This window comes from Sesamum indicum, linkage group LG3 (assembly GCF_026168435.1).
Source record: "Sesamum indicum cultivar Baizhima isolate 11 linkage group LG3, ASM2616843v1, whole genome shotgun sequence".
Lineage (NCBI taxonomy): Eukaryota > Viridiplantae > Streptophyta > Magnoliopsida > Lamiales > Pedaliaceae > Sesamum > Sesamum indicum.
In genome coordinates, this window is record NC_142659.1 from 3,735,242 (window position 1) to 3,762,075 (window position 26,834).

At 33.1% G+C, this 26,834-nt stretch overlaps 3 protein-coding genes and 1 pseudogene across 8 annotated transcripts; all 4 read left to right on the forward strand.

Annotated features, from left to right (window-relative positions):
• Positions 1-4,443: 4,443 nt before the first annotated feature.
• LOC105157173 (calmodulin-binding protein 60 A) lies at positions 4,444-10,104 on the forward strand. Of its 3 annotated transcripts, XM_011073495.3 has the most exons (8): positions 4,444-4,673; positions 5,055-5,142; positions 5,484-5,536; positions 5,712-6,199; positions 6,614-6,774; positions 7,391-7,594; positions 7,693-8,283; positions 9,181-10,104. In XM_011073495.3, the coding sequence occupies exons 1-7, from the start codon at positions 4,579-4,581 to the stop codon at positions 8,278-8,280; spliced, it is 1,677 nt and encodes a 558-aa protein (XP_011071797.1). In that variant the 5' UTR covers positions 4,444-4,578; the 3' UTR covers positions 8,281-8,283; positions 9,181-10,104. The 3 variants fall into 3 exon arrangements, with proteins under 3 accessions (XP_011071797.1, XP_020548364.1, XP_020548363.1); XM_020692705.2 differs by lacking the exon at positions 5,484-5,536 and having other exon boundaries at positions 4,621-4,673; positions 7,693-10,104; XM_020692704.2 differs by lacking the exon at positions 4,444-4,673 and having other exon boundaries at positions 5,080-5,142; positions 5,468-5,536; positions 7,693-10,104.
• A 1,575-nt stretch (positions 10,105-11,679) lies between these two features.
• On the forward strand, positions 11,680-15,283 carry LOC105157174 (succinate dehydrogenase subunit 7A, mitochondrial). Its single transcript, XM_011073497.3, has 4 exons — positions 11,680-11,869; positions 11,987-12,055; positions 13,320-13,422; positions 14,919-15,283. The coding sequence occupies exons 1-4, from the start codon at positions 11,816-11,818 to the stop codon at positions 14,987-14,989; spliced, it is 297 nt and encodes a 98-aa protein (XP_011071799.1). The 5' UTR covers positions 11,680-11,815; the 3' UTR covers positions 14,990-15,283.
• Positions 15,284-16,036: 753 nt separating this feature from the next.
• On the forward strand, positions 16,037-18,844 carry LOC105157175 (LIM domain-containing protein WLIM1). Of its 2 annotated transcripts, none has more exons than XM_011073499.3 (4): positions 16,037-16,661; positions 17,811-17,960; positions 18,044-18,174; positions 18,261-18,844. In XM_011073499.3, exons 1-4 carry the CDS (start codon positions 16,634-16,636, stop codon positions 18,441-18,443), a joined length of 492 nt encoding a protein of 163 aa, XP_011071801.1. In that variant the 5' UTR covers positions 16,037-16,633; the 3' UTR covers positions 18,444-18,844. The 2 variants fall into 2 exon arrangements, with proteins under 2 accessions (XP_011071801.1, XP_011071800.1); XM_011073498.3 differs by having other exon boundaries at positions 16,124-16,661; positions 17,864-17,960.
• A 2,072-nt stretch (positions 18,845-20,916) lies between these two features.
• On the forward strand, positions 20,917-25,995 carry LOC105157176 (pentatricopeptide repeat-containing protein At3g62890 pseudogene; annotated as a pseudogene). Of its 2 annotated transcripts, XR_016064402.1 has the most exons (5): positions 20,917-23,071; positions 23,149-23,230; positions 23,380-23,607; positions 23,701-24,995; positions 25,693-25,995. The product of XR_016064402.1 is annotated as a pentatricopeptide repeat-containing protein At3g62890 pseudogene, transcript variant X2 (transcript). The 2 variants fall into 2 exon arrangements; XR_016064401.1 differs by lacking the exon at positions 23,701-24,995.
• Positions 25,996-26,834: the final 839 nt, after the last annotated feature.

Consider the following 26,834-nt stretch of genomic DNA (forward strand, 5'->3'; position numbering starts at 1 on the left):
AATAAAAATCCTTAAAAAATTAACTGCAATAATTATTATTATAATTATTCTTAATTAGTTAAAATATTTAATTATTATAATTATTTAAAATCTTCTTAGTTAACTAAAATATATTTCAATTGATATAATTAAAATTAATTAAAAAAAAGAAAAAATGGAACGGCTTTCGCCCCTTTTCCACCGGATGAGTTTCCGACGGTCAATAGTACCATTCGAATCCTCTCTTCAAGACGGACATTTTTATACATTCAATTTGAGTTTTCGTCAATTGGAGAGTCTGGGCTCAAGCCACGGTCATCGAACATGTTTTCCATCAATTCTTCGTCGTTCGGTCGAATCTCAGTCTCGAACCACCACCATCAAACTCGTCTTTTCAAAATGATTCTAACAAGACCGACCTCACTCATTTTGGTAAAGTATTTACGGAGATATGACGATTTTAAGAATTCGGCCCTCCGCGACAGAGATGGTGGTGGGGTGGGGGGACAGCGGGACTCTGGGGTGGGGTAGTTAGTTTTTTTTTTAAATATATAATAATAATATATCTTTTTAATGTTAAATTATTTATATATAATATAAGTTAAATAATTTATTGATCTAGATCTTTTACTTTCTTAAAATCTAACAGTTGAGATTAATTGATTAAATTAAACGATCGATATTTGATTAAAGAAGATCCAACGGTCATTAAAATAAGAAATAATTTTAAGCAAGTAAGGATATAACTGTTATTTTATAAAAAAATAAATTTAACATCGTTAGTTGGATTTGACGAAAATGAACAATTGAGCTGAATTTTACGAAACAAATGAGCGTTTTAACCTATTTTTAAAATAAAAATGAGTTTTTAGCTAATTTTTTAAAACACAGTACCATCTGCACCCTGTGTATGTGCCTAAATTCTACATTTAAAATTATAAAATAATTATTAAAATCTATTATGCATCATTTATAGTGGGAAGAGGGAAAGGGTGGGGGGAAGGGAGTTAGAGAGAAACTAATTTGAAAATTTTTTTTTTATACACTAAAACTTATATAAATTAATAACTTTGGGACCATAAAATTTTATTAATTTAGAAAGATATTAATTTATTGATAAATTAATATTTTATTAATTAAAAAAGATACTTTTTAAATTCAGCAAATTTAGTATATATGTATTGAAAATAAATGAATTCATATATGTTTCATTGATTATATTCATGCATCAATCAATTCTTTGTAAATACATTTATGTATAATATCACTTCATTGTATACAATTAACTGTTATATTCATAGACGCATGTATCAATTTATTGAAATTACTTAAATATACACGTTTACATTAATTCATTGCACTTAAATAACTATTAAAGCCAATTAAATATATTCATGCATGATGAATGAAACATATACTATATAAATCTCAATTTGAAAATAAAATAATTCATAACACCCAATCATATTTTCTCATCTAAAAGACACCGCAACATCATCCATGAATGATCAAATGCGTAAAGCATTACAGATTTCATATTTTAGCAAATTACTATAATATTTATAATTGTAATATTCATGAATTATTAATTAAGAGTTTTAATGGGACCTAGTATTTATAAAAGATTTTTCAAAAAATTATTATCTTATTATCTTATCGAATTTGATGATTTTTTACAAAGACCCAAGTCAGGACCGAAAATTTTATTATTTTAGAAAGTTTATTAATTTATAGAGGTTTTACTGTATAAGGGTAGTTTTGTCAATTTATTAAAAAATATAGTAATAGGTAAAAAAAAATATTACTATGTTTTAATTCAAAAAATAGTTTCCTAAAATATCCAAAAAAATAGAAATAATTTGTATAAATAAGTTATAGATCAGGGAACGTAAATATAATTAGGATTATTTCCATTTCGCCATCCGAACTATGATCATTTTTACACTTTGGCATATAAATCTTTTTTCGTGTCAACTTACCATCACAACTTTACGAAATTTTGCATTTTATCATTTACAACTATTTTCCACCAAGTTTTTTGTCAAAAAAATGTCACATACAGCGCACGTGTGATATTTGAGGGCTATGCTATATTTTTCACATATGTACAGAATGTGATGTGTTTCCGATAAAAAATTCAACAAAAACATGATTATATATGATAAAACGCAAATTTTTCGCAAAAATAAAATGACAAATTAACACAAAAAATAATCTAAATACCAAAAAATAAAAATAGACATCATTCCAATGACAAAATATAAATTTACCCATATAATCATGGCTAGTCTTTAATCGTAGTGTCAATAGTTGATCAGATCAACGCGGCGGGACATCAATTTTTGGAGGCCAAAAATCGCGGGGACACGCCCACAAAAACATGTCATTGACTCTTAATGTGTTTAAGTCTTTAAGTTATGTTAAATTTTTTTACTTAATTTAATTTGCACTTAAATAATTAAAAATAGTCTACAAATGAAGTGTGAGGTGGCAGTTTTTGTTTGAAATTGTCAACATTTTAATGCTGGGATCGATTTTTCAAATACCAATTTGATTAATTAACTTATAAGAGAAATTATATAGAATAAAGTCATTAATTTGTGATTAAAAAGGGGTATCTCTATCTCTAGTTTATGCCTAAGATTTGAGTCTTCTTGTTTATTTTTTTGGTATTTTAATCATTGATTGTTGTTTATTGATTTTGATTTTTTTTACCGATTAACGAGGCTTTCAAGTTATTAAATCACATAAGTTATCAGGTATACTGATGTGGTTTTGTAATTCAATTTGTGTTCCGTTGCATAAGGTATTATCCGCTCTGACTTCGTATAAGCCTCATGGATTTGTCTTGAAAGGCGTCTCGTTAGGGAGAGGAGATAAATTATTTTAATAATGCAAGAAAAATAAAAGAATTATCAAAATGAAATGGTTTATAAAATTTTACAAATCTAGGTAGACCTGTCGTTTGTGACAATGGTTCTTGTCTTAAAAAAAATGGCCAAGCACCTGTAAAAATGCTTTTGGTCTGACTTGCTGAGAACCGCGAGGAGAGAAATTTGTTCTTTTGAGAATCGATGTCCTCTTGAGCAACCATGCGGATGATTTTGCATGCATGGAAGATTTATTGAATTTTATGGTATTAATATTCTGCTTCGTGCTCATTGTTCTTGTGTGAATATATTTACTTGAAGTAATAAAATTCAGTAAATTTTGCACGAATACAAAATCATCTGCCTGGTTGTCTGCCGAGGAGGACATCGATTCTGAAGAGACTTGCTCAGCAAACACCTGCTAATCTTGAAAATACACGTCAAAAAAATAATATGCAAACATGTGGGAAGACTAAATTATTTTTTAAATAAATATGTTACAAAATTGGATATATATTTAGACAAAATTAAATAAATTTTCTTTTCCATTCAAAATATTTTGACAAAAATGTTAATTTTTCCTATGCAAAATTATGTACAAGGGACTAATTTGCAATGAAAATTTAAAAATGAGAAACCAAATATAATTTATGTAAAAAATGTAAAACTTTTAGAAAGATAATTCAGAAAATCCACATTATTTGATGCAAGAAATAATGCTGAAATTCATAGAAAGGGTTTGAATTGAACTCAATTATAAAAATGGGGATGATTTTGCAAATAGGATAAGAAGTCATTTGTAAATTCACACATTCAAACCCAACATTCATTCCTTCTTTCTTCCCTTTTTTTATAATATCATGCTATCCATTATGCCATTCGATATATTTTCAAATTTAAAAATTAATTTTATACATTAATAATTCAAATCAATTAATTGTTCAAATAAAAAAATAAAATACTAATCTACTATTAAAATAAACATACATTCAAATTTGTGTGACTTATAAAATCACATGCTCAAACCTAACATTTCAAAGCAAAAAGACTTGAAAATCACTAGAAAAAAGTCGCTCAAGGGAGAGAGAGAACAAAAGAATTAGAAATAATTATATTATTTTTCTAACTTATATTTTATTTATACAAATTATTTTTACTTTTGAATAATTACTCATACATTTATCAAAAATATCAATATTATTTGTACAAATTATTTTTTTTTTTGAAAAATTATTCATACATCGCCCAAAAATATCAATATCATTACATAAACTACTCATATATTTCGACTGTCAGTGATAATTCTTATAATTATGTGAAAAACAAAAATAATTTATACAGTGAAACTATAGGTAATGGCCTATATATACCAAAGGATTAGTACAAAGATTCAAAAAGTTCAAAAAATTCAAGACCGCTAAATCCAGATGAACCTTGTACTAAATCTTGACTATATTTGTCAAGAATCTCGACATGGCAACTCCGTAACTGCCCTTAACCTTTAACCAATTTTCAGGGTATAATTGGACAATATGTTCTACTCAACAATGTCAGTGTTGGGGTGTGTATCAGTGTCTAACTACGCATCCTTTTTTCCACCAACACGCTTTTTCCTGGACCCACTATCCTCAGATATCTCTATATATACCAATGATGACTCTCCCTAGACAAATGTGAGCATTTGTAGGTTGAATATTCTTCAAAAGATTTGTGGGCTGGGCGGGGGAAAATGGAGGTTAATATGCAGATGGAGGGTGTCAATAATGGTGGATCAGAACAAGCCAGCAGTTCAGATGATGGGCAGCTTGTTGTAGCTTTAAGGGAGTAAGTCAATGTTGGAACTGGGAGTAGATGGATAAAAGTTCTCTTTTTGGGGAGTCTTTTATGATTTGTTGAAATGTGATTTTCTTAGCTGAATTTGGATTGTGAAGTTCAGAACTGAAATGGGTTGTGCTTATTTGCTCATTTATTGCTTCTTGATCTTGATTTTTACTTTTGGTGATCAATTTTTGCTCTTTGTTGTCTTGGTTTAAATTTGAGGTGTGTTTTTGTTGTTTAGCTTGATTTGGAATGTTTAGTTGAGAACTGAAACGGGTTGTGCTCATTTACTCTGAATTGTAGCTGGAATCACTTTAAACTTTTTTTTCCCTTTTGTTGATTCTTAATCTTGATATGGCTCTGAATTTCCTTTTCCCATTTTTGAAGGATGATGAGAAAGGAAATTGAGGTGACGGTGATCCGGACTGTTAAGCGAGTGATTGTGCCGCTTGTGGAGGATTTGATTCGTAAAGTTGTGAGTGCCTTTTTAAGGATTTGATTCTTCGTGTACGGATGTATGAAGCTTCATTCATATGAATATATATGCATAGATGTTGATAGGTTAGCATGTGACTACGTATATGTCAATATGCGAGGAAGCATGCAAATATGCCAATAATTAAGCTCCGCATGAGTATAATGAAAATTGTGACTGTTGAACTTGAAGATTAGCTTTCTTGAAATCCTAAATTGTTGTGGAGATCTTCTATAGATACGTGTTCTTATATTTCTGTCTCTAGATGTTGGGTTGACCACTGAGTCCCGAAATTCTTGTGGGCTATTGGTTTATATATCCTCAGTACATTCTTTTTTTAGGTAAAAGAGGAAATTCAATCAGCTCAAGAGAAGTTTTTGATTGGTGGAAAGCGGTGAGAATTTTGTATATGGTTCTTCATTTTCCTTCCTATTACAATGAGAAAGTGTCTGACATAAGTACAAAGGAGTAACAAAATGTGAAACTCTATAAATAGATACAAACGTATCTACAATGCACATGTGCGGTTGTCAGAATTCTGCTAATGCATTCTTCTATGCCTTATTCAGGAGCCATGCAAATGAGATGGCCATGTCAAAGGAAAGAAGTTTACATCTTACGTTCTTAGATGAAGTGTCTGGTCCAGTTCTTACCGGCAAGGCAATTGAAGGAAAAGGAGGTACCCCAATGAGAGTGGGTCTTGTTGACAAGATAACCGGGCAGGTCGTTGACTGTGGGCCTGAATCTTCTGCCAAGGTGGAGATAGTAGTTCTTGAGGCTGGTGACAATGATAATGAACAGAACTTGAGTCTTGAAAATTTTAACGATAGGATTATTAGGGAAAGTGATAAGAAGAAGCCTCACTTTCCAAAAAGTAACTATATATATCTTAAGGAAGGTGTCGGCATTTTATGTAATGTCAAGCTGGGACATGATTCAAGATGGATGAAGAGCTGCAAGTGCCGGCTGGGGGCAAGAATTGTGGAGAATTTTGGTGCTATTAAAGTTCAAGCAGCATGGACAGAGTCATTTATGGTCTCAGATAGCCGCAGCAAGTGTAAGTAGTTCTTCGATGCATTTTCTTCCTTACTCTCCATCTTTCAAGCGAAGCATATCTGTGGTTGGTACATGAAATAGCGATGCAGCATCAACTATGCTTTAGAGCTATTATGTGGTTAATGTAATACTTCATGCAAAAAGATTTAAATCTTTAGTTATTTGCATTTGGTGAGGATCTCTGCCTGTTATAGTAGTAATATGCTCAGAGAACCTTGAAGTATTAGGTCTTAATCTTCTCCTGTCATGGTCTGTACTACCGTAGTGCTTCTGGTTTTGATAGATAGTCCCGTCCGGAGATGAATAATATCCGATGAAGAAGGTAGATCATCAAAAACTCAAGGTTGTTTGATTAACATTTCAGGTACTCAGAGTGTAACGAAACTACCATGTAACTGTTGTTTTCTGTTTGCAGTGTATGAGAAACACTACCCTCCATCGCTTTTGGATCCTGTTTGGAGATTGGATAACATCGGGAAAGATGGCGCCCGATGTCGGCGGTTGAACAAGAACAAGGTTTTGACTGTCCAAGATTTTCTGTTTTTGCACTCTATCCATCCCGAGAGGCTCCAAAATGTAATAAGCATTGCCTTATCCTCCTCTAGTTATACATTTTCAGGATTGTTGCGATCAACTTTAGCTTCCTTCATTCCATATGATGAGCAAAACCACGCTTTATTTGCTTATGTTTGTTTCTCATTGAACATTAAACTTCTCAAACTTGCTTGTAACTTTCAGTTTGTTTTGTAGAAGCAAGCAGTCAACTTGGTTATTTGGTGCAAAATGAAATTTATCCCATAACATGGCTCTATGTGGCTCATGTTTTACTAATTTGACATGATTAAATCTGTACATTTGAACATTTGAGCAGTATATATATTCTTAATCAGTTTGAGAAGTAGGATTTTATGCCTACTCCACGAAAGGCCACCTCTCGTGATCTAAAGTAATGGACATGGATAAAGTTGATTGAAGCTTACTGATGTTTAGTTATATTCCCTGTCCATTTTATGAGCTTCAATAAATTCTTGTGTTCAAATTGCAGTTAGAGGGTGACTCGTTAGTATTTCTACCATAAAATGAAATTTACGGGACTCGAAGTTTGGACTGTTTAACTAAATTAGCTTCATCTCAATCCTTCTTTTTAATACCTCAATAGTATGAAATGCAAATTCTTGTAAGATGTCTACAGATAGTCGGTGTTGGTGCTGAGATCTTGAAGGCGACACTGGATCATGCTCGGACCTGCAATATTGATGACAAAAGGATATACTTATACTATCCTTCCTCGGAACTGAAAATGGGCGTGGCTTTTGACGTTGTTGGAGGACTAAAGGGGGTGGTAATCCATGACTCGCACTATATTCCAAATAATCTTCTATCTGAAAATGAAAAGGTTTGTTTTTCAAGAATGAATTATGTTCCTCTTCTTAGGATGAATCCCCTAACTTCTCGTGTTCTTCTTTTAACCAAGCAATAATTGTCTTCTGATAGGATTGTGCACACAACCTACTACTGTCCGCATTTGAAAATCGGCAGGATATAACTTACTTTAACGATGAAACAGCCCTTCTGCACCAATTTCCACATAGATCAAGTTACATCGGTGCAGCCTCACACTCCTCCATCGAGGATGGTCTCCATGACCAGCATCTCACCATCTCTAAAAGCACTAACGGGTATGATCCCACCGAGCCAGGTACCTCATCTCAGAGCATTAGTCCATCTGTCAGACCATATGGTAATCCAAACACTAACCATCATTTTGGCTCTCTTGGATCAACAACCATGGGACAACTACATGACCCCTATTTGGGTGTCCCCAACCAGAGCCCAACTTCCTCGTTTTGTGATCTTAATTGTCTTTTAGAAAATTTTGGAGACAATGAGAATCTAATGTCTCTAATTTTTCCTGAGAGGAACAACTCCTCCGAGTCCCTCAGGGCTGAATCACATTCTCGTCAACAAAGTAATGCTGGCAGCATCCACTTAGTTATGGCTATTATGCTTTGGATGTTTCGAGCGAGAAAGAGAGTTATGGCTTTGGGAGGTGTTCATGTTCAGAAACGGCGCAGAATTTAACAGGTTCTGCATGCAGAATGGTTTAACATGGGTTCTTATTTTCTTATGTCCTTTTGCTGTTGCACCAGAAGTTACCTAAGAAGCACAGAGAACATCAAACTTGCATCATATAAGACTTAAATGTCCATCCAGTCAGTGCAGTCAAATTTATACATTCTTGTCTTTAGTTTCTTATTACAGTTGGTTCCCTAGACCTTAAATTTGCAGATCTTGGTAAAAGTTGCATTTTCTTCCTTCTAAATTTATGTAGTTACTCATATATATGTTTCTGGTATATGGAAATGATTCTGAGACAGTTGCAGTGGACTGAAAATGGAACTCTGTGTGTGTGTGTGTACATACATACATATACAAAAAACTGCAGGAATGCTATCAGTGGATGTTGGGGAAATTTTAGCCCGGATCAGGTTTGGTTAAATGCAAGCCAATCACATGCGTGTAAATGACACTTGCATGTTGTTGGTGTACACATGAACAGGACCAACCACAATGCAAGTGCAATAGTACTTGCAATGTGATTGGTTGGTGGTGTGTCCAAGCTTGGTTCTGGCAAGAATTTCCATGAACAGCCTGTCTAGCACCTTTCATCTCCAACTGCTACAAATTTGAATACATTTCCTTTCATCAGGTGCAGTATATAGTCAATATCTCACAACAGGAAAGTGCAATTTGGTTTGGAAAATGCAGTGGCAGACTTATATATTCTTTTCTTTAGTTTCTTATTACAGTTGGCACTAGCATTTATACATGCATATCCCCGTGAAACTTGCACGTATTATTTCCTTCTAAATTAATGTAGTTACTGATACGTATGCTGATATACAGAAATGATTCTGAATTTCTCAATTTCTGAGACATTTGCTGTGGACTGAAAATGGAACTATCTGTGCGTGTGTGTAGATACCTATACATACAAGGAAACAACTGTTAGAATGCTGTCAATGGAAGTTGGGGAAATTCCATCCTGGATGGGGTTTGGTTAAATCCAAGCTGATCACATGGCGAGTACATTGCACCTGTCACATTGGTGTACAATTTAAGAGAACGGCCAAAATGTGATTGGTTGGGTGTGCCAACCTGGTTCCTTGGTGGATTTGAGAAGGCAGCTTGGCTAGCGCCTGCGGATCTCCAACTGCTCCAAATCTTAATACATTTAATTCCGTCAATGGAGCCTGTGGTCTGAGATCGTTATTACATTTCATGCATGCTAAGTGTACAAGGAAGGGGAAAGAATGGATCTCCGTTATGCACTCAAGAACACTACAGCATAACTTCATTACCTCTCGGCTGCTGATTGTGAAACTTGAACTTGTGAAATACGGTTAAGCGTTGCACTTGAGACTGTCTATGAGAAGCATCATGCAAACTAGTCAAACACCCTTTGTAGAGACCATCTCCCAGAAGTGATGCTTCTGAAGAGTTTCCTGTTTGTGTTTGATGACGGGCGGTTTTGTATACAATCCTACATTTCACAAGACTTCTTGCATGTGGGATGCAGTTTGAAGATGCATTTGCAGGAATTACCCGGACCAAAGAGAGACGTGAAGAGTGTGCAGGATGCAGTTTTACATGGAACGGCTGAAGCGTTCTTGAACTGAAAGACGGAAACCGGCTGCAGAAAGAGCTTCAGGGTATGTTTTATGCTATCCATCTTTGAGTCCGGAGAACAAGAAGCTGCAAACTTCTTGTCTTATTGGTAATATGACATTTAGACATAGTGAAAACCAATGTTAGTTTCTCTTTCAAAGACTTGTTTGAATGTTGAAATATGTAAGCAAGGACCTGAGTTTGCTTAGAAGCCAGTTACAGCATTCTTTCTTTGAACTCCAGCTTTATGGTATTTCGGAAACTTGTTTGTTGGGCAACCAAACATGGTATTAAGAGGAAATTAACATACTGGTCCGAACCTATGTTTAACCCGATCAAATATCTTTGCAGGATTGACCAAAAAGAGTATAAGAGGGTGTTTGGAATTAACTTATTTAAAGTTGCACTTGGATTGAATGATTTGCAATTATAATATTTATTTGGATAATTCTAAATTTAAAAAATTTCAAATATTTTGAACTATGCTTTATTGATGGATTTCAAATTATTTTCAATTCGAGTAATTTTGAAATCATTTCTCCAAATTTTTCCCTCAAATCCAAATCTATCAACACAAAAAAATTTTCGTATCAATTTTTAAATATTTCAATTTATCCTTTAGTTTAATTATTCTTTAAAGAAATAGTCATAATAATAATTTTAATATTTTCACAATTATAATTTTTTTCTCTGAATGACTTCTTTTTATCCCCTCAAACCGTGAATTTTTTTTTAACAAATTTATTTTTTTTTCTCTTTTTTTACATACCATAATTTTTTTTATATATTCATGACGATGATTTTTTTTATTTGCTCGTGGGACGAAGACTAATTATGAGTAGTGCAAATCTAATTAGCAAAAGTTTTAAATAAAAATTAAAAAAAATAGAGCATAATTGGATTTGGATGGAAATCTATAAAAATGACAAAACAATCCCTTCATATTCATGCTGGCGTAATTTTTTGGAAACAAAAGTCACTGGCCAAGAGTACATGAATGTTGAAATTGAAGGGTGTCAAGTTCTATTTTTATAAGTTTTGGTAAATTACGTTGGCACCCCCTTCTTTTTATAATATTATAAATATACCATCTCTTTTTATAAAATTATAAACACTCTCTCCAAAGTTATAATTGTAATACAACTACATTTCTTGAAACAAATCTTGCACGATTGATCCTGAAAATATTACACTGATCTAGCTGTAATTTTACAAAATGCATGATGTATTTGTATATTTTAACTTAATCTGAAGAATATTAATATAATTTAGAAATAATTACACTCCCATTTCCTGAGGTTTGATGTAATTACACGTAGACTTCTTGTAGTTTGGGAAATTACACCTAGTACTACTGAAGTTTGCTTCGGTCTAACAAACAAGTCCATCCGTTAGTTAAGATTCACCTAATTTGCTGATATCAACAAAAAATCTATATTAACTACTGATCGACTTATTACTGATTTATTGCAAATCAAATAAATCTTTTTATGACCAAATTACCCTCATACATGTTCAAGTATTAATGCATATGATGAGGTATATTTTCACCGTTAGAAGGGTAGTTTAGTTCAAAAAAATTATTTAACCATTAGTCAATCTAGGGTAAGTATTAATTTTTATTTAGTTTTTTATTAAAATCGACAAATTCAATTAATTTTAATTAACTGATGGATTTATTTATTAGGCGAAAATAAACTCCAGAAATATTAGCTATAACTGATGAATCTATGTATAATTATATGAAATTTGAGAGGGGAAAGTGTAACTATCTTGTAATTTATCCCATAATTTAAGATTGATTTGTACGAATACATTATAATTTCAGGTTGTAAACCCCCAATTTTCCCCTCCCATGCTCTAATAATTTCAGGAAAAAGTCTCACGCTGCCATCTAGTTCTGTGAATTCATCTCAATACATTTTCTGTGACCTTTGTGTGTAAAGAAATGGCCTTTTTACTCAATAAAACTGCTCTATCCGCTCTCAGGCTCCGTTCCCAGGTACGCCATTTATACTGTTATGTCTACTTATTGTTTTTTCCTATTTTTGCTTTGGTTAAATGTGGATTTGGGCTGTGAAAATTGATGGGTTTTTGTGTGAATCTTGATTTACTGCAGAAGGCTGACGATTCGTTAATGCTATCAAGGCGTGGATTTCATGTCGAGCCTGGCGCTCGGGAGAAGGCTGTGAGTATTTATTTGATTTTCCCTTTTTCTCTTTATTTACGGTTTTTTGGGTATTAACTTCAATATGATTTTTGGATCTTTTTTGATCGATTTTAGTTAGAATTATATTGATGATTAGGTTCTGAATGCGTATGTGCGTTGAGCAAAGAATTTGTTTTGATGGTCAGGTTTGAAGTGTTAAAATCAGGACAGAAAGCTAAGAGAGTAGATGATGTTTCGAGGTTACCTTTTTGCCTATCACTCCATGTCCTGAATTAGTGTCCCATTCTTGAGGCTGGCCAATCAATTTGATTAATTGTGGATTGAAATGGGGAATGATTTAGTGAATTTACTTAAAAAAGTACTCTTAGTAATATTAACAACGTTAAAAGTTATTAATTAAGAATTTTCAATATCAAAATTGAAAATTCTTGACTAATAAACGTATTAAGTTGATCAAGCGATGAGATAATTTGATTTTGTGTTTTGTAAACAAAAGCAGTAAACTTGGGACTCATGGATTTTCTGCTGGTTGATGTCATGTTTGCGGTGAGTAACTTCATTGGCAATGGTTGTTTGCGCAGGCAATGAAACAGCCAACATACACAGTATTATATTTTTCGCCTTCCATTTTGATCTGCTTATGGCAGTTTCTCTGGTTATGAGTCTGAAATAATTTCAGATGCATGAATTCAATGCAAACGGAGTTTAAAGATCTCGTGATAAAATTGGAATCTTGATTTAAATTTACATCTGAATTTGAGTTAATAAAGTTCTCTGTCAATGATCCAAGTATCATGACTGTGATTCTGAATTCAAGTTGGAGCTCGACAGTTCCACTCCTGAATTATTTCTGTCATTTTTGTATACAATCTGATTGTTGTAGGCTAACACTTGAAGACAGGAACCATGATATTGAAAGTAAATGATATCTTTATTGTGAGAGAGTGGATAAGAAACACCATTCATATGGTTAGGACCACTTATAAGAGGATTACCAAATTCTTTTCAAAATATCCTTGTATGATGCTTTTGATATGCTTCTTTCTTCCTTTCATAACTTAAATGGATGCATATTGAGTATAGTATTCTGTGGCCTCAAGGTTCCTATGTTGGAGCACATGCTTATTTTTAAACTCGTGTGTGCATCACTTACATCAACTACATTGTTATTTTGCTTGGTACATGGAATGTCCTAGCAGTCATATCACAACTTGTAAAATTTTGGCAGTCCGACATGTAATTCACCATACAATGTGATTGAGTTGGTTTTATTGTTTTTCAGCTCTTGGCGGAGGATCCATCTCTAAAACGCTTCAAATCACATAAGAAAAGTCTGAGGAGTCTCAAAATGGTGGGAGATGTTCTTACCATTGTGGTGGTAGCTGGTATGCTTATCTTTTCACCAAAAATTGAGTTATCCGTTTCTAGGTTGTATGGATGTTGTTAACAACCGCTGTCCTAAAAGCATTTGATTAACTTGTAACATGCTTTTCCAGATGATATATTAAAGCAGATAAACTTAAAAGCTAGTATAGGATAACTTTGATACTTACAACTCTATTTTATCTGAACCTAAATCAAGTGGAGTTGCAGCAATATGTAGGAGGTTCCTGGAACTTGTCGTATTCTTATTGACCAGTTATTATCATATTTTTTCTGACTGAAGTTAGAGGTTATATGTAAAGTTGCACGAGCTTCTCGTGATTCTTTTGCCACTGGTCGAAGAAAATAAAAAAGGTATACACAACTTAACCTTTATTGAAGTTGAAATCAGTATAAATTTAGTGGTGTCACCTACTGGTCCTGGAAACAGGTTCTCAAACCACTCAAACTGAACATCAAGAGTGGTATGTCTAGACACAATTTGAAAATGCAAATCTGGCTCAAAAAGATCCCTTTGTTGTCTTTGATTGAAGGCAAACTTGCACCACCAAATACATACACACACACACATATATATATCTTCTTTAGAAAACAATTGCTGATACTCTGACCATTTTTACACTTTGGCATCTGTACCTTTTTTTTCGTCAACTTGCCATTTCAACTTTACGAAGTTTTGCATTTTGCAATTTATAACTGTTTTTCAACCAAGTTTTTTGTTAAAAAAAATCACATGCAATGCACATGTAATGTTTAAAAGTTATGTGATGTGATATTTTTCACATATGCACATTTGATGTTTTTCCGGCAAAAAATCAACAAAAAATCCCTCATATATGGCAAAGTGCAAATTTCGTATAGTTGAGATGACAAGTTGATACAAAAAAAGTTTAGATGCCAAAGTGTACAAATGGGCATAGTTCAGATGGCAAAACATAGTTTACCCTTTAAAATATACGTTGTATTTGTATAAACACCATTGTAAAATATACAAGTTTATAATATAATTAATCTATAATATTTTATATCTTTTTCGAGTAATGATATGATGTATTAATCTTGAACATAAATAATTTACTATATAATATATATTTTTATATATCGAGCTTGTAAATATTTTTGTATTACATAATTTGTAAAGGGTTATAAATTTTAAATATCTGCAATTAAAACTGCTGCGGACCTCTCTTGTTAGTTGAACAAACATGCTACTGGGAAATGAATTTGACAGTTCAATCTTTTTTTTTCTTTTTTAATAATTTGGGTTTGTTAAAAGCAACCCCACACATGATCTGATAAATGCTGCTTCAGTATTATTTGGCCCAAGGAAATCTTATTTGCATATGCAGAGCCATTTATATAGTCAATTGAACTTCTGTGGAACACTACATCATAACAATAAGCTTCAAAAGGCAATTCTTGATTACTCTTTGTATTATTTTAATTGTTTATTCGAATGCTTTCGAGTCTTGTACAACCATGATACTGTTGCTTACAGGATGCTGCTACGAGATCTACGTTAGAGCAGTCATGCGAGAAGAAGCCCGGAAAGAAAAATCGAGTGCATAGGGGTAGAAGCTATCCACATGAATGCAGGATTGAGGGCAGGAAAACACTTGAAATTTCTGGTGCAGCAGAACTATGTTTGAACTGACTTGGTCATGTGTTGGAATAAAGTAATCCAATATACTTCACATATTTCAAATGTCAAAAATCCCTGGACATCCCTGTGGAATGTATCATGCACTAGTTTCTTGATTTTACTTAATTTTATTAGATTGAAGTGCCAAAATTTGTTTATGGGCTCTTCAGATTGTGAATCTCTGATGCTTCATTTTTGGCAGAAAGTGTGTTTTGGTTCAATCTCTCTGTCTCTGCCCCCATTCCCCCAAAGGTGTGAAGGTAGGTGATGCCTTTACAACATTTTCTTTTGTTCAAAATTTGAAAAGAGTATATGATTATTAGTTGAGAGAAGAATATGAGTTGTACATTAATAATGCATCTGTCTCACATTATATAATGCCAAAAGGAAAAAGAAAATAAGTTAAATGAAAGCACACCTAATGATGATTTTGATTTTGAGTTGTGGCCCCACTCCCAACTTTAAACATGATCATCAATGTTATTTTTATTTATTTCTTGGGTTAATTACAACATTCTCCTTTAAAGTTTGTATCCTACTTATAAATAGGGATAATGATTCTACCATCTTCTGCAATTTGATGTTATTACACATAGACATCTTGTAATTTAGAATATTATATTTAGTACCTTTGATGTTTGCTTCTATTTAACAAATAAATATTTTTATTAATCAAAATTCTTCGAATTTGATGATGTTAATAAAAGGAACCTCGATAAATATATTTAGCATCGATTGACTTATAATTGATTATTGTAGGTCAAACCAATATTTTTTATAACTAAATTATACTTATACATCTTCATTTATTAACGTAAGTGAGAAAGTATATATTCACCGTCATAGGGGTATTTTAGTTACAAACAATTTATTTGACCTTCAATGAGTTACTCTTCAGTAATAAGTCAATGAAAGGTAAATATTGATTTCCATTCAATTTGTTTTTACATATCAATAAATTTAAGAGGTGAGGTAAGAGATTATTGGTGAATACTGAGTAATTCAATAGCATCAACCAAGCAAATTATAATTTTGTTAGCAAAGTAAAACAGAATTGACAAACAAATACCACCAAATTTGGATTGCTTTAATTTGAAAGGATATTTTAGTGTCACTACTATATAAATAATTTAATTGATGATGAGTTCAATATATTAAATTCCAACATTAAAATACCATGCCCCTCCTATAGACAGCTACATACAATGCATGCATAATTTCATACTTTGTCAAAAAGCCCAGCACTGCTGTACACATGGTAACGCTCCACCAGCCGACCTGTACAAATAAATATATACATACATATATACAGACATATATATATATAGAGAGAGAGAGAGCGCTCTATGAGACAGAAGTTTGTTGTGTTGATTTCTTGAAGTGGTGTGTTTTGAAGTTTCTTGGGGTGGTGGTACAGAATTGAACATCTGAGTATTATTAAGAAGGTGAAGATTGAAGAATATGGCAAGTTTTGCAGGGACAACACAGAAATGTAAGGCCTGTGAAAAGACTGTATACTTAGTGGATCAACTCACTGCTGACACCAAGGTTTATCACAAGACCTGTTTTAGATGCCACCACTGCAAAGGGACTCTCAAGGTCTGATTTTTGTTTTTTTTTGTTTTTGTTTTTGTTTTAGCCCTTTTGCTATTTTTTTTTTCTCGTGATTTGCTTGATATGTGCAAGAAAGGTGGTGTTCCTAAAGCCCTTTTGCTGCTGTAATGTATAGTTCTTGTGTGTGTGTTTATTTGCTATATTCAAGAAAATTGTTTGTTTCTTGGACCCAGAATTTTCTTGTTCTGATATGAGTTTCCTGTAAATGCTTGTTCTAAGATCATGGGTTCAAATCCGACCAAACGGGTGGGTATTTGTGAGGTATTGCAATTTGTTTGCAGTCATATTGATGTAGTAGTTGAATCGAAACTTATTATAATTTTTTGGTAATTTATATTAGTATATTGATGTAATGTTTGAATCGATTTAACATTCAAAAAATTTAAGAGTCTACTTGTATTTTCAATTTCAAAAAAAGATATTAACATTTGTTATTATGAAAGCTTTCTTGATTCTTGATTGGATCTGCCTGATGAAAGTTTGGCTGTTTGATTGGATGATAGTTTGGCTGAGATCATCTGAATTTCCAGTCCTATTCCAGCCATGAAGATTTAGTTATATTTTTCAAAATTCCAACTGTTAAGGCCATAGTTTATGTTTATTTTGAGTGAATGTTATGTGCTATAGCTGCAAATTTGGCTCAATGATGTCAAGTTTCTTGTTATTCTCTGAATGTCATCTATACTTCAGTGACTTGCTTTAAAAAATTAGGATTACCAGAAGCTTAAAAGAGTATCCAAATGGTCATCTTACATGTTTGATAGATCAAGAACCTAATCCATCAGATGTGAGCCGGTTACTTATATATGCATTCGTCATACCCATGAGTTGCGAATGAAGTTGCAAATGTTGAGTACAAATTACCGCGATGCTGATTAGTGTCCGAAAACCATTTTATTGCATCTTTTTGCCTCGGAGCATTGAAGAATGTAAACGATGTTATCTGGCTAGAATCATTAGATACTTCAACATTTTCTTGTTCTTGATCTCAGAGTCTGTTAATATTCATGTTGTTTCACTCACTTTCCAGTAGTTGTTCAAGTATGGAGGTTTATGATTTCAAACTTCCTTGTTTGATCTTCTTTGTCCTAAGTCGAGATTCTCATGACACGTTTTCTGTCTCTGCTTTTTCAGCTCTATATGCATTTCTTATGGAGATGGCTAATATGTCAAGTTTTGCTCTGCAGCTGAGTAATTACTGTTCCTATGAAGGGGTCCTGTACTGCAAACCACATTTTAATCAGCTATTCAAGATGACTGGGAGCTTGGACAAGAGCTTCGAAGGTTGTAGCACGATTTGAGTTGATTCTCACTCTCTGCAGCTCATCGTTTTCTCTAGCTTATCTGATTTCCTTTCTCATTCACAGGCGCCCCAAGAACTGCTAGAGCCGATAGGTCCACCGAGCAGGCCCCAACATATAGCAAATTTTCGAGTTTGTTTGCAGGAACTCAGGATAAATGCGTTGCTTGCAACAAAAAAGTTTACCCCCTTGAAAAGGTACTCAAGAATTTCAAGGAACTCAATCCGAACTCAAATTCCCCAATGAGATTTCATCTCACTCTGCTAATGGCAAAATACTACAGGTAGCAGTTGATGGCTCGTCGTATCATAGAACTTGTTTCAAGTGCAGTCACAGTGGCTGCGTGATAAGCCCGTCAAATTACATTGCCCACGAGCACCGGCTCTATTGCAGGCATCATCACACTCAGCTCTTCAAACAAAAAGGTAACTTCAGCCAACTAGACAAAGTAAACGGAACAGCCTGAATCGACGTTAGCAAGTTCGACAAATGTGAAAAATACGCCATATCAGATTTAGACACTTCAGCATTCTGAGCTGCAGGTGCATGCAGCTCCTATGTCTATATTACAGAAGTTAAAACTGGATGATTCATTCTGTTACTTGGTGACATTCTATGCATATCTTCTTTTCAAATGCTTGTTGATGCTTAAGAAGGGATTTCTGATACGGGCCAACGAGCTTTTCTTGTTTCGAGTTTGCTTCTCGTGTCGATTCTTTTTCGACTGTCATGTACTGCTTGCATTCATGCTATATAGTTCTTCTTTCATTTTCTTGATCCAGATTAGAGCCAACATGTTATGTAAGCTGAAAGTTTGTTTAATTGATTACTCCCTTTGGTTTTATTGATGATCACGTTTGTTAACAACTACGGGTGATGCTTTCGAGTCGGAAGTAATTGTGTTATTGTCATGTTTTACATTACAAATTCTTCCTCTGAAGATTTGATCATTAGGCGGATTGGATTTTCTGTTACAAATCGTATTCCATCGCCTACTCCATTCAACATACATACACCACGTGTATAAAAAAACATTTAAGTAAAAGACATGATGTCATCTTTATACACATGACTTGCATATATTGAATGAAGTAGGAGATGTAATACGGTTTACAGTAGAAAATTCAACCATAATATTATGTAGAGTTCAACACACAAAAGTATGAAAAAAAGGAAGGTAAAAAACACAAGGTTTTTTCAGTTGAAAAAGGATAATTGTTCATGTTTCTCTTAAATAATTTTTAGGATAAATGAAATCAACACTCCCTGAAATTTAATATAATTATAAATACATTCTTGTTTGATCAAAATTACATTTATTCTCCTTGAGGTTTGTTCAATTTATATTTGACTCCTTTCCAGTAAATTTATCACATATTATTTTCAAAATATCCCTGATAAAAAGTTTGATATGATTTGACCAACTGAAAATGCCCGTTGAACCAAATTGTAATGTTTTAAAATATTGAGGGGGTTAAAATGTTATGCTCTCACATACTTTGTACTTAACTGTAATATTTTTTTTGTTTTGTTTTGCTAAGCTAACCATTTTTTATCCATTAAATATTGTGGAATTATTTTATATATTAGGGTAAATTACATCCACACCCCCTAAAATTTAGTATAATTACAATTATATTCTTATTAGATAGAAAATAAGTGTGCAAATGCAAAAAACCCCTTTATTTTTCTGACAAAAAATAGTGTGTATGTAATTTTCAATAATAAGGATGTATTTGTAATTATACTAAACTTTAGGGGATGTAAATGTAATTAACCATAATATATAAGATAATCCTCACGATATTAATAGACAACAATGGCTAGTTTAGCAAAAAAAAATTATTACATTTAAGTATAAAGTATGTGAGATTATAGCATTTTAACCCCCTCAATATTTTAAAACATTACAATTTGGTTCAAAGGGCATTTTCGTTTGAAAAGTTGGTTAAATCATAGTCAAACTTTTTATCAAGGGTATTCGGGAATAACATATGATAAATTCACCGAAACCCCACCAGTGGAGTTAAACGTAAGACGGAACAAACCTTAAGGAGGATAAATGTAATCTTTTTTATTTAAAAGGAATGTATTTGTAATTATGTCAAATATCAGAAGGTGTTGGTGTAATTTACCCTTTTAAATAAGGAGCCATATATTGCCTGATGATATGACATCGTCTGAATTTCGACTCAATTTATGTAAAAAAAGTCTTTTTTTCTCGACCTAACATGCTTATTTAGATATTTTTATGTGTTCTGATCCTCTATCTAATAATGTGAGAAAAATGTAAGAGTTTTGTTTCAAAATTTTAAATAAATTTTGATTGCACCATTGTCTTCTGATATTTGATGTAATTATACGTAAATCGACTGTAGTATGAAAAATTACATCTACTACCTCTAATGTTTATTTCCATTTAACAAAATTGATCCATCCGTTAGTCAAAATTAATCGAATTTATTGATATTAGCAAAAACATTCAATGAGAATTCATATTTACTTCAATTCACTTAGTACTGACTTATTTGGAGGTCAAACAATTTTTTATTATTATAAGGATAACAATTAGCCCAAATTCATTAGCTTCAGTTAAATTTTCGTCCATTTTTTATAGTGATATGACCAAAATGTATTATTGAATTAGAATTTTGCTTATTTACTTATGAAGTAAGTGGATAATTTATTTTTATCATTTTTGGAAATTTTTCATCCATGTTGTCCAATTCTTTTATATTTTTAAGAAGAAAAATAAACAATAACAGTATAGTCGACAATTCTTAACTTCCGTACAAGAATTACACAATTTGATCAAATATAAGACGTATTTGTAATTTTTTTAGATAATGATTAATATTTGTAATTAGGACAAATTTATTAAATAAAAAAAACTTATTCTAATTTATCTTTTATCGTCCCTTCTAAAAGAGGAAATTCATTTCAAGTCCCCGAATTCAACCTCCCACACTCAGGGGGAAGATCCAACCTTTTCCCGCCATTACCAAAACCATCCAATGCAACCCCATGTCTGCGGAAGATCGCTCTCTCAACTCCTTAGCAGACGCCCTCCAATCTCCCAGATCAAGCAAATTCACGCGCAGATCATCGCTAGGTCACTCGCATTATCACGTTGTTCTCTGACTGACTCACTCATCCACTGCTACCTTCACTCCAAGAACCTCAGTGTTGCGAGGACCTTATTCGACTATTATCCTTCGCCTTCACCGCCAACTCTGTTATGGAATCTCATGATTCGGGCCTACTCAAAACTCCAGTATTGTTCAGAGGCCATCAGTCTTTTTCGCCAGATGCTCACTGCTCGATCTGTACCTGATGAGTATACCTTCACTTTTGTGATCACTTCCTGTGCTCACCAAGAACTGGCTGTACATGGGCAGACTGTTCACGGGATGGTGATAAAAAATGGGTCTTTGTTGAATTTGTACGTGGCTAATTCTGTGATCAGTGTGTACAGTGTTTTCGGTATGGTGGATGATGCGTACAGCGTGTTTGACGAAATGACTGAGCGAGACGTGTTTTCATGGACTAGTTTAGTGTCTGCGTATGCTAAGAATGGGAATATGCGACGAGCAGGTGAATTTTTTTGGGAAATGCCGGTGAGAAATGATGTATCTTGGGCTGTGATGATTTCGGGTTTTGTTAGTTGTGGGAGGTACACTGATGCCCTTAGATATTTTCATGATATGTCTTGCGAACTGAAGCCTAATGAGGCTGTTCTTGTTTGTGCGCTCTCTGCGTGTGCTAAGCTCGGATCGTTGGACCAGGGAAACTGGATTCACGTTTACATGGATAAAAATTGTATTTCAGAAACTTCTAATATTATGACTGCGCTTATTGATATGTATGCCAAGTGTGGGAGGATCGACTGTGCATATCGTGTTTTTGACAAGATTCCGAGACGAGATGTTCACAATTTTACTAGTATGATATCCGGGTTAGCAATTCATGGACTTGGTGAAGAAGCTATACGTGTGTTTCAGCAAATGTTAACTGACAAATTAATCCCTAATGATATTACTATTCTGGGGGTTCTAAATGGATGTAGCCATTCTGGTCTTGTGCAGCAGGGCTCTTCAATTTTCTATAACATGGAGATTTTGTGGGGAATTGTGACTAAGATCGAGCACTATGGTTGTTATGTTGATTTGCTCGGCCGTGCTGGCTATTTGGCAAAGGCATTTGGAATAGTCAAAACCATGCCCCTTAATCCAGATATAGTTGTATGGAGGGCTTTGCTTAGTGCTTGCAGAATTCATCGTGATGCTGATTTTGGGGAACGCATAATTAATCGTTTAGAGCAACTTGACCCTCAGAGTTGTGCTGGAGCTGATGTGCTGCTTTCCAACTTGTATGCTTCGCTAGGAAAATGGGAAAAAGTTGCTCTTCTTAGGAAAACGATGGACAAGCAGAAGAACCAATCAGATATTGGATGTAGTTGGATAGAGGTAAATGGTGCTGTTCATGAGTTTCGAGTTGCAGATTTGCTCCATCCACAGATAAGAGACATTAGACAGAAGTTAAGTGAAATACTGAAGAGAGTTGGGCTAGTTGGCTATGCTGCTGATGCCACACATGTATCATTTGATTTGAGTGAAGAAGATAGAGAGCAAGCAGTAGCTTGGCATAGCGAAAAGCTAGCAATTGCTTTTGGGATCATGAATACTCCGCCTAGGACTTCTATAAGAATAGTAAAAAATCTAAGAACATGTGAGGACTGTCACACTGCTCTGAAGGCCATTTCCAAAGTTTACGACAGAGAAATTGTTGTTAGAGATCGTTCTCGTTTCCACACTTTTAAAGAAGGAAAGTGTTCGTGTAAGGATTATTGGTAGTGGTCAGTTCCCAAACATGACCAAGGAGAATTGGTGCACACTGTATATTCAGCTTCATTTGGTTGCTATTCCTCAGTGGTCAAGTGGATCTCGGTTTAACACAAGTTTGAACTGTCTGGCAAAAGTAGTATTGCAGAGCTGTCTGGGGCCGAAAAGTTTGTAGAACCCATCAAGAAGAATCTATTGCAGACACTGCATCATGAAAGTTGCACGGCAGATCTACTACTGCTCCACTGATTAGGTAATAAGTTTTGGGTTGTAATAAAACTTCCATCTTGAATAGTAGTTCACTATTCATGACAATCTGCAATTTTGCAGCTTGTTTATGCTAACAGGACAAATATTTGTGTTGTGTAACTCATCCTTCTCCAACTTCAGACATCTTTGAGCTACTTCACAGGTAATCTTTTCTCCATTTGGCTCTAACCTTTTCTTAATACACTACTTTATGGTATGCGTATTATGGTCTCTCCTTGATGTCTTTCAGATTCACTTTGGAATATTCAAACTGTCTTGCTGTAATATGCTCAATTTTCATCATTTGGACAGGAAAGGTTGGCACTATTATGTCTCAATACCAGGTGGGATCTTGAATCCTTTGCCGTTTCACTGAAGACTGGAAACGAGAGAACTAGTAAGCCCGACTAAACCTCACATCAGCCATTCAAGAACTTGAAGTCAAAACTTTCCCAGATGTATGACACCATATCTTTTGGCTATTTTACAACGTGCTTTGTTAAGGGATCAATCTGCTCACTCAGTTCTGTTGAAGCTCAGGTAAATGTTGTATCCTTCGTCTCTTCGACTTGATGTTTTATTAATTCATTTCTCTTATTGATAAACTCAGCGTAGATAAATCATTTATCGCAGATTTAAGGCCTATCGATTTCTTCTGAAAGAATTGGATACGAAGATTATTAATTTCTTACATTAGCATATAATTTTAAGATTTGTACCTAAAAGTTTCATTTAATTTAGGTACATAGTTCAATCAAATGAGACTTTGACTCACTATTGAAACATATATATTCATCACAATCAGATGTTTACAAGATTTCTGACTTGTATTATTATTTTGGCTTCCAAAAGAACTGCAAACTGATGCTACATTAGTGCTAACTTAAAAGGGTTGGTGGAACCCTTTGGTTATTTTTTCATTTTCAGTTTTTGATTTTCGAAACAGTAATTAAAGTGAAAATATGTTTGTTTATACATATATAATATTAATTTGACATTACAGTCTAATATAAAACACAATTTCATTGATAATCCAAATATATTTTTATTTTCACACGATAACCTATACAAAATAAAAGACCATATTTTCCACTTAAAATTAAAATATAATATAGTGAAGGTGAACTTGAACTTAAAACATTGACATTACATTTCAATAACATAGGGATCATTACAAAAAGAAATTATTATAGTTTAATGTTTATGTTGGAATATATATATATATATGTATATATATAAATTGAGAAAAAAATGAAGGATAATTATTATAAGATTGACTATATATTTAATGATTCCCGAATAATATAATTCACATTAGTTCAAGAGTTAAATATATGTTTCCATAAATGTAGTGATGTAAAAGTTTTAATATTTCTTTTAATCAAGCTTGAATTTGAATTGAGTAGTGGGGTAGAGGTCTCCCAGCCACCAGGTCGTAAGTTCTCGAGTCACACGGATGTGGGTATGTTGTCTATTTTTTTTATAGTAGTCTCGTCTTTTTGTTTGCGTTAAATAGGTTTATTGATTTATATATTTCGATATATTAGATTTGTATTTGAATTTAAATATTATCAAATAATATAATAATGAATCTTATTGCCATTTATCAAAACAACTGCAAAATGATCATAATTATAGATTTAAGTACAAATTTAAGCGTTGGATTGATGCATTAATAATGTAATTTATACGATCATTAATTAACATACACATTTATTAGGGAAGATTAAAAGAAAAAACAAATGTAACGTATTAGAAGGTGCCTATAAATTAGAAATTCAGCCAAGAGAATAATCACAAAAAAGAAAAAGAATATAAAACAAATAAGAAGAAGAAAATGAGTTTCTCCAAATTTGTGCCTCTTATCCTCCTCATCACTCTAATTCTCCCCATTGAAGCTGCTTGGTGGAACCCTTTTGAGAGATGGGGTACCATTCATTCTCTCTCTCTCTCTCTCTCTCTCTCCCTCCCTCCCTCCCTCCCTCTCTCTCTCTCTCTGTATATATAAATAGTATTAGATAAATTCACAACTCGAGTATGCGTCGACTGTTAGTTTATATATATTTAATTAGCTGTCGGAGTATATTCGATGCATGTGTATAATTTAATTTATTTATTTTTTTGTACTGTTTAGCCGCTTTTCCCCAAAATCACTTTTTGGCGAAAATCGTATTTTGATAAAAGCTAGAATTTGTAGCATCTTTTAATCGCATCGCAATTATTATTTAATCCGATTGCATTTTATACTCATTAATTTATTACTTGGTGGAATTCTTGACATAAGAATGATGTTAGTTTTGAAATTTAACTCCAGTAGGCCGTTTATAATCAATTATGAATAGAAACCTCATAACTCGTTTTTCAAAAATCAATTATGACTATTTGAGTTCGGGGCATTTAATATTAGATGTAATTTCCAATGGGTCGTGTTTGATTGGTAAGGTCGAAGTCCACAACTAAAAAATTGTGAATTTAAGTTCTAAGAATGTGAGTTTATGTCTATTTTTATAGTCGTTTATTGTTTATTCGTCTCAGTCGAATATTCAACTTTGAATATTGATGTCTTTAAATCAATTATTAAATTAAAATATATTGAATAATATAATAAATTGAGATAATTGACAGGAAAAAAGCATATATACACGGAAGAAGTAAAATGCTCGCACGCATGGGGAACGGTGGATTGGCTGAACAGAGGGGACGCGTGGTGCAAAGATAAGTGCAACGACTACGGTGCGATTGGGATATGCGTTTGGGACGCCACCCAATTGTTTTTGGAGGGAGATTGTGAATGTTGGAAATAGGGTTTTTTAATTGCTAATAATAATAATAATCTCATTATTATTATTAAGAAATATTTCTCAGAATTATTTTACTAATTTACTCTCTCATTTCGTTGGAAAAATAATGAATTTTTATATTTATTTATTGTTCGATCGCGTATTCACACACTCGCGATGTATTTACGTGTTATATTAAAACATAAGATATAATAAAGTTTTATACGTTTGTAAAATATAAACGAGGTCGTTGTGAAATGAGGGTCGTTTTTGTACAAGTCATGCAAATATTATAAAGAAATGAAGTACTTTTTTGAATTTTATTTACAATGGTGTTTGATCTGTTTACACAAATTATTCTTATATTTTGAATAACTAAACACATCCATAAAAATGTTAATAATATTTCCATAAATCATTCTTATCTTTTAGAAAATTACATATACTTTTCCAATAAACAGCGACATTATTACATAGATTATTAATATTCTCGATTTTATAATTGTGCAACAGATATGGGTGGTTTGTGTATTAATCTCCCTATTATAAATGACCGAGCTTAAAAATCGTTGCAAAATTAATATTATCCACCATGATTATATGAAATCAATATGAAAATTTTGATAACAGTTGATGAACATTTACATTAATTTTTAGTTCTGACTCATATTTTGATCTAATTTTATAAAAACAACGGCTAATACTCATGTACGACCGTAGTTAATCAATTTGAATTTAATCAAATGACCTAAGAATTTGGAACTAACGAGTACTAAGAGAAATCTTGATAGTCTTTGGAGACGAGGGGTATAATTTGTGGATAAGTACATGATGTAGTAGTTAATGAGGCTTAACTCAGTTGGCGAAGTTGAGACCCCATGATTTTAGATGTCGTGGGTTGGAACTTGGAACCTCGCCATGTACGTGAGATATTGTCTACTGCATAGTGGAAGTTGCTGTCTATTGTCTTTGTTAGATATATTAATG